The 8,801-nt window shown below is 39.3% G+C and overlaps 1 protein-coding gene across 1 annotated transcript; it reads right to left on the reverse strand.

Moving 5' to 3' along the window:
* Nucleotides 1-344: 344 nt before the first annotated feature.
* On the reverse strand, nucleotides 345-5,387 carry cunh18orf21 (chromosome unknown C18orf21 homolog; the record flags this gene model as incomplete). Its single annotated transcript, XM_055058915.1, is given in 3 exon segments — nucleotides 345-574; nucleotides 1,852-1,874; nucleotides 5,098-5,387. Coding segments are annotated over 3 exon segments (348 nt in total), but the record flags the coding sequence as incomplete, so codon positions are not given.
* Between the last annotated feature and the right edge of the window lie 3,414 nt (nucleotides 5,388-8,801).

Genomic DNA, 8,801 nt, shown 5'->3' on the forward strand with positions numbered 1-8,801 from the left:
AGAAATGTTATATCTGGATCAGATAACAAAATATTGCAGTTAATAACAAAATTGTCAATAAAAGCAGCTTTGGAGTCATTTTGAAAAAGCAGTGACAGACAAGAATAGCAATAGCAGATACTGCACTACAATGTACTGAATATTACTCAACACTCTAATGACGCACAACTTTCCAAGTTGATTGATGAACAAGTTTATCTTGAGGCTTTTTATTTAGAGCTATAGTCATTATATTCAGTTTTCTGTACTTTAAAACTTGAGTTTTTATGGGATGAGTTACATAGATTTTCATAGTAACTGCCTCTAAATTGTGATTTTGGATCCACGGGAAATTCTGAACTCACCACCATTGAAGACGACTTTTGGAAGCGGATCAGGAGCTTTTTTTGCGCCAGGCTCAACCGTTTTCCTCTGGCTTTCCGAAGCAGGACTTGGTTCACCCGCGCCGACGGACGGCACTTTGGCCGCAGCCGCACCCGGTGATTTTCGGGCTTCAGCCACTGATAGCAGTACGAACACAATGACATGTTCTGCAACAAACTGAAGACCGGACCTTTGTTTATCGGCCGTTGTCCTGAAATGACAAGAGCAAATCAGTCAAATGTAGCAAATGTATGGCAATTGAGAAAGTTAATTATATTTATGCATCTCCAATCACATTACTCAGTCTCATCTGTTAAAAATCAATCAGAATTGAAATCATGTCAATTTAACCTACAAGCCCTAATGCCACACTTGGAGAAACAAATATGAATATATCACATTTTTTTTTTTTTTTAAGAATCAAAATATCCCTGTTGTGATACAATATAGTCACTTATCTAGAATATAATGACTATTGAGTGTCATGATTTGATCCCAGGTTTAATTTTAGAACATTTCTCCTCTCTCTCCAAAATGCAAACTCATTCTCACGCTGGTGCATGCAGGCAAAACAAAACAAACCACGATAAGAACAATATGGTCAACAAAGCAAAAAGTTAAACAAGTAACTTTGGAACCAAAATTACAACTTGAATTAGACTAAATATTCAAACAACAGGAACAGGCAAGAATGCATCAAGTTTTTAGACAACCGATAGCCATGCGTCATTTCAAAAGTTTATCAACTTCTAAACTAGCAGAAGACAATTAATGACTTTAAAAAGCATTATCTGACATTTAGTCATCTACGTGCATCCAAATAAACAATTTACCATTACGAAGTACTTTAAGAGCAGCATAGACGCATTCTTTGGAATGAATCATTCCAGCTCAAACTAGAGTCGCAATGAAGGACTTTGGGTGGAGTGTACTAGTGAGTGTGGAAAACGTTCTGATTTCTTTGTCTTCAATATTGCACCTCCTGCACTGAAAACAGTTACGATGCATGTACATTTGTTCCCAAAATCTGCAGCAAATAGTCTTTAAGTCCTCTGATTTTCACAATAAAATTACCGGTAGTTGTTCTTGCAACAATACTGTATGTTCTCCAGACAAGCCAGTTGCTTCTTCCTGAAGCACCGCCATCCGTTCTATTTGCAGAGTGAAATCTTAGCAGTCTTTGTGAAGTAGCATCGCTGTCTGCGCCCTGATGTGGTTTATGCTGGCACGGGTCTGAACATGCACGTGCGAGCGCGCGCTTGATCCCAACTCGCAGTCTGCTGCAGACAGCTGGATGGCGGGGTATGTTTGGCTGAGGATTAAGTGAGTTTCATCAACCTTGACAAGCTGGTGACAAGGTCCTGCTCGCTGCTTCATTTTGTGGTTCTACCTTTTACACTTTAGGCCACAACTGATGAAAACATGAAAGAATTTAAAGGAGAACTTCAAATGAAAGGCGAGATCAGAGATGAAAAGGATTCAACTTACTTTCAGCCTGGTATGGCAGGTGTCTGTGAAAGAGGAACATGAGATCAGATTAGCCTTCAATAAAATTGTAAACAATTTAAATTATTACAAAATATGTATGCTTTCTTGTGGATTGCATTAGGATATTTGTGCATAACAAAAAAATTGGCCACAAATATAACTTATTCTTTCGATACTTCTTGTTTATGAATAAATTTCCGGAAACAACCTTTTAGAGGACGGAAAAATCAATTTAGAAAAAAATGTTTGTCGCCGACTTCTCTTCTCCTGTTATGTGTGGTGGAAAAATTCCAACCGGAAACCCAGCGGGGTCTGTCCCGAGCAATATAGGGCAAGTTCACCTTCCCAGAGGGCCTTGTCAACTTTTAGAGCATTCTCAATGAGATATTTGCACAAACATTTTAAATAAGCCACCGATAAGCCCTGCTAAAATTAGCTCTGGGATTGAATCAATGACTGGGGTCATTAGGAATCCAGCTGCACGTGAGGCCGGCCGGGTCAGGCTAATGGAAAAGAGAGGGAGGAGAATATCGGGTTGTTTTTAATCTGGAGCTGGCCCACAGTGGGAAGATACTGCATCCCACTGCTGGCCAGCGTTGAACTTTTTCACATTTTGTCACATTTACAAAAACAAACTTCAATGTATGTTAATTCTCTCTGAGCTAGATGGGGTATAATGAATCTGATGCTTTCTGTTGTGGACAAAGATTTGCAAAAAATCATTAATACCACAAATTAAGGACTGGAAAACATTTTCAGATCACATCGAAGCCTTTTCAGAAGATGCGCAATTAAACAAGCTGTAGTCCTCTGCAGAGCACCTTGAACAGTTGTTTAATTCTTCAGAAAGCTATTTATTCTAACATTTTCTGCTAATTAGGCAATATAATATTTGATTCCCTTAAGATCCAGATGCAAAACCACAATTCTGCCTTATTTAACCTTAAAGGAGAGCGACTACTACACCGCCTGATTGCATAAAACCTCATTTTGAAGTTTTCCGGCACGCAATCAAAGCAAAGACCCGGGATTTTCTGGGAATTCAGTCCTCTTCCTTTTTCTCAGATGAGCCGTCTCCCAGAAACTGCAGACCACAACGACACACCCCACTGCAGGGAACTCATTATCATACTTGTCATGCATCTCCTTTTAAGTGCATACTTCGCTGTGGCGATAGAGACTGGAGATATGTGCTGTAAACATGAACTGCGGTCAGCAGGGAGATGTAATCTGTAAAGGACTGTGTTGTTCATGTGTTCATAAAGAAAAAAAGAACACATACTTAAAACTGTAACTGATATTGATATTAACTTTTATAGACACTCAATGTTAATCTAAACAAACGTTGTGATGGTAGACAGCATCCGTGGTGATTCAGTGTATTTTATTTTCTGTCTCTTACTGAGATGGAGAGTCAAAGTGGTGATTAAAGGGTGTGACTACACATTCACCTCAAGAGAAAAAATTAGACCAGGCTTTAAAAATTATTTTTAGAGAATAAGCAAAACTTTCACAAACTATAAATTGGTTTTCATTCAAGCTTCAATAGAAGTATTAATGTAATAACTCTTTTGTTTGTTTTTCTTTCAAAATCAAAAACTGGTTAAGTAAAGGTACAAAAAGGACAAACTTTAATGTACAGTAAAAACTGATTTAATGTAAAATAATGACAAAATTATGAATCATAAGATAAGTGCAAATATTTATATTCACTCTTTTGAAAATGATTGACCTAATTTAACAGAGGCTTTATTAGATTTTAATTTAAATTAATTTAACAGAGGTTAAATTAGATCAATGTTTCTAGTAGTCTCACAATAACTGGAATATAGATCACCTGAGCACACTGGTGTTTGTCAAGTGGGTATACTATAAATACACTTGTATCTGGTTAATTAATATTTGTGGCTAGAGATTGAAGAACACTCCAAGCAAATCAGAGAAAAGCTTATTACAAAAGTACATGTCAGGGGATGGATACAAAAAAAATTACTGAAGCAAAATATGCAGTCACTTACATTACATTACAAATTTGTATTTAACTATCATTATTTTTGTAGAAATCAGTTTTGATTTCTTTAAAAACTTTAAAGAAGAGGAAGTAAATGGTAATGGTAAAGTTGTTAACATAAATTTTGTTAATCAAGATAGCTTTGTAAAAGCATTAAAAGGGTAAAGAAATCTATGGGGCCGAGTACTTTTTATAGGCACTGCACATCAGGTCATGCCTCTCGAGTTATGATTAACTTTTAACATAATTTCACAAACAGTATCATCAAACTCTAAAAGAATCGCTTCTAAAAAATATACAAACAAAGACATGTAATCAAAGCATACTGACACTTGAATGTCGTCTGAAAAAAGGTGAAGACAGCAACAGTAGGCACAATTTATGAGCATTACACATCCACAAACTAACACTCTAGTGAAATAATGGTTGAGAGACCCTCAATACAAATGGGGAAATGGTGGAAGCACAAAAACAAAAAAACAAAGAGGCATTACTGGGGGTTACTTTAATGGATGCCAACAATAACCTTCACGCACCTCTTCATGTCTGGAGAGACGCTTCAAATGGGGATTCTTATCGGAGTAATCTTCTACCTATTATTCAGTCTTTCATTTTTCGCCCTGGCTGGAGCCACTTTAATTAGCTCATCAAGTCAAGTGTAAAATTTTGGCTCTGGGTGATGGTTATGTCTTCCCTGCCAGGCACTTTGGCATAAAAATGAATTTTGATAGCCGTCTGGAAATGCATCTCAAAATTATGCCTGCTGCACAGTCTGCTGCTGTTAAAAACTGTCAAAATGTTCAGCAATATCGCAGGTTATCATAGCCAGGAAATATGAGGACTGGACCAGAGTACTAATGTAACAGAATAACAACACACACATCTGTAAAATATCCCTGATTTGGGTTAAACAGTGAAACTCGTGTTTCTGTTTCCATCCCTAGTTTTGACCACAGATTTATTGGCTATGGTGAAAGTCAAAACCATCTGTCGGATATGGACAAGGCTTTTGATATGTCAACTGTGGTCCGGTGGGCTATTAGTGTGCTTTAAAAGACCAGTGACAACAAAGTTACCAGTTTTAAACCAATAAAATCGAACTGCTGCCCTCAGTTACTGATGAAGGTCTTCCACCTAGCGGACTCGATGTGTCATCATTAAGCGGCACACAAGTGGCGTGGCTCTGATCTAATAATGCAAAGCGACGCCTCATGTTGACAAGAAGCAATCCTTACATGAGATACCGTGACAGCTCCGGGCATTTCTCCTCATACAGCAGAGACGCCTCCAGCAGAAACCGTGCAGACATTTCGTCAGAATGTGGCTGCATTTTCAAGACAAAACAAAAAAAGAAGAAGAAAAGAGGTCTCCTCGTGTTACTGTTGAAGAGGCGAAACTAAACGGAAATAACTTCAAATAGAAAAAATAAAAAAGCTGAACTCTGAAATAGTCGTGTAGTAAAAACTGAGACTTTAAAGAAGCGATAGTAAACACTGTTGTCCTATATAAAGTGTGAAAATGATCACCGGGCAATCGCACACCAACTTTGCGTCGCATGGCTCTGATGTCAGCGACGTTGCATCATGGGAAACGGAGTAAAATAGTCTTTCTCTCGCTCTCTCTTCTCCTCTGTCTCACTATGGTTGTCAGAGTGAAAGTACATTTTGAAGGTAACCCCAATGCAGGCATCACGATTAGATCACGTTTTTTGCATTAAGAAGTATTTTTTATTGGTCGATATGGAACTCTAATCTTAGATGTCATGTTTTCATCAACTTTAAGTGAAAAATCACCATAATTAACAGAAATGGAGGATTGTGCAGCCTATAATTAATCTGTATAATGTGTTTTATGTAGTGCATTGAGTTACTGGAAGTAACTTCTTAAAATTGAAGTTGAAAAGTCAGTATTTTTGAATTTCCATTGAGATTATTCCACATTTTCTTCTTCTTCTCCAGTTGTGTATATGGCAACTGTGGATCAGTGGACAGAGCCATCAGTGAGACTTGTTGTACATTTGTCAGCTGGATCATTATGGTGTAAATTTTCCATTCCACTATACACCCTCATTGAGATCCGCTTGCCATTGATGCCAAAGCCATTGAAACACTGCTCAGCTGATAAGACAGGAAGGATCCATCCTTTCATGTGTTTTAAGTCAAATTCTAACCCAAACATCTGGATGCGGTAGCTGAAATGAAGAGCAGGCAATGTTTTTCCAGTGTGTTATAGTGTTATTGGTGGGCCTGTGTGAATTGTAGCCTCTGTATTGAGATGTGCCACATCTTGACACTCCTTCACCACGCTTATTAGTGAGTGGCTTTGAGGTTACTTTTCCTCGTATTCATCAGTCATTAGTTTATCTAATGCTGAGACCGACCAGAAGTTGCATTATCACCTTCTCATTTGTCATCAACACAACCCAACGCGTTAGATTAACATCCTAATTGACAACTTCAAAGTTTCTCCAGCAATCTTTTCTGGTACCGTGACCTCTGACGTCACAACATTTTAAATCTTATTGGACAATGAGAATCACTATCATTGGATAATATTGGTTGGCTGTATTAACGTCCCTATATCCGCACTCAACGCATTAAACATTTTTTTATTATTATTATTATTATTGTTGTTTTTTAGAGTTAGCATCCTTGCCGGCTCTCCTAGCGAGTACAACTCCCTCGCTTATGTTTCTGCTGGAAATGCATTTATTTTGAGGGGATTCAGAAAGAAGGAGCCGGAGTGAGACTGGATAGTTCGAAGAGGCATCCGGGGAGAGAGAAAGAGAGAGAGAGAGAGAGAGAGAGAGAGAGAGAGAGAGAGAAAGACTGCGCGCACCTTTGGATAGGCTGTAAAAAGAAGAACTCGGGCAGACTGCAGGAGCGGGGACCGTCAGAGGACAGGAGAGACGACACAAAGGGGTTTGGAGAGACTCCACGCCAGAAGCAATATATACAGCAAAGCACCGCCAATGTGCAAAAGAGAGATGAGCGGCGACTTTTATTCACGTCTTTCAGACGGTAGGTCCTTTTTACACCGTCTGTATTTGTAAAAATAGACGGTTTATTTAAGCATTTCAACGAGGTTGCGTTAGTTCGCATCTAACTGGGAATTCATTGTAAAGCAGAAATGTCTGATGACATCATTTCTAAACTACTATTTTTACCCATTGAATTTTTTTTTAACTTACTTACTTCAACTTTGGTGGTCTGTAGCCGAATAAATGTGGGAATTGTAGTAAGTCTGGTTCCTGGTTTCATATTTATATTAGCATAATATGTACTGGTCCCCCCCCAAGTTTAGCTTTCTCTGTCGGGATGCGCGCGCTCTTGAATCACTGAATGGATGGAGATGGCAGCTGTCACCAGACAGCTGGCCAGCTATTAAATCACCGGAACATAGAGCGCAGAACGGAAACCGGTGGAGTGAGGCTGTGGGAAGGGTTGCTCTTCACTTTGTCCGCCAGTAAATCCTCCTTATCAGGCTATGTCAGCGCTCACAAATGATTGAAATAGAGCGCAGCTCGCGGATGAAGGGATTCGCCCTCGTTGCAGGTTTAAATTGACTCCACAGGAGGGTCAGGCTGGGGGAGGGAACACACACACCCCCACACAAACACACGCACACACACACACACACCACACACACACACACACACACACACACACACACACACACACACACACACACGCACGCACGCACGCACGCACGCACACGCATAAAACTCAGCCAGGAAGGCTGACAAATGATGTTCGGAGCGTGAGCACATCCCCGGTCGGTGCAGTGTGAAGCCCCTCCAGAAGGAAATCGCTCCAGGACTGTAGTTTTCTTTCCTCTCAGTGACACGGATGTGTCCTTAACGCGTCCAGCGCCTTTAAAAGTTCAGTTTGCTTTATTTTGGTTATGCCATGGACAGAAACAAAGCAGTGTGTGCTTTTGATGTGTAAATAGAAATCTGAAATGTCTTGTCCATTTGCATTCCAGTACCATCATACCCAAAACACTGGAAGCCATAGCTGAACAGAGCCAGGGTACTCTGGAGGAGCTGCAAAGATTCACATCTCAGGCGGGAGAATTTGTTTACAGGACAATTCTTAACTTTACATTTGACTGTACATTTGACTTTTATCTAAAAAATAAAAAATGGAGACATCTGAAAGAAGATGCTCTGGTTAGTGGAGACTTGGAACTTATTAGACTTATAAGACTTATTAAACATGCAAAACTTTGTGGGTGTAATAAGATGTCATTGCACATGACTCTTAATCTGTCTTTTTGGGGTTGGTGGCAGTATAAATCTAGTGGAGTTTTCTCCAACAGACACCTCGAATGTGGTCTGCGTTCATGAAAAACTGCAGGGAGCTAAATACGGGGCAATTCTGTTAGATGCTGCAAAAGACTTCAGACTGAGTTGAAGGTTCACTTACCACAAATGACATTAAACATACAGCTGTCCAGAGTTGAGTCATTTACATCAATGTAAGCTCATGTGCTAGAATGACGCGGTCAAAGTTCATACTTTGTTGAGAATCCTTGGGAATTCTCTGCATAGACTTCTTCATTCAATCTACCTGAGACTGAGTTATTTTGCAAAGAACCATCAGTAAGTCTCTAGCTGTGAAACACTTTAAACGTCATAATCAGTAGAGTCTGATTCTACATTGTCGCTTTTGTTTGCCACTTTTTTCAGTTAATCATGTAATTTCAAATGGTCCCTTTCATTTTTACATTGGATCTCTTTCAGTAAGGACCAGCTTATCATTTAACTTATGCCCATATTTTCCAATGTTACTGCTGCTCCTGTGTTTTTCTCTCCCAGTGTGATATTTCAACCACAGATGTTCCATATCTACTGTTTGTTTTTCTCTCTCTCTCTCTCTGGGTTGTTTTGTCACAGTGGGGCTCTCCTGTTTCAGTTTACACCTTATTAGTTTTATGC

Source organism: Poeciliopsis prolifica, unplaced genomic scaffold (assembly GCF_027474105.1).
Source record: "Poeciliopsis prolifica strain line A6 unplaced genomic scaffold, Auburn_PproV2 SCAFFOLD052, whole genome shotgun sequence".
Lineage (NCBI taxonomy): Eukaryota > Metazoa > Chordata > Actinopteri > Cyprinodontiformes > Poeciliidae > Poeciliopsis > Poeciliopsis prolifica.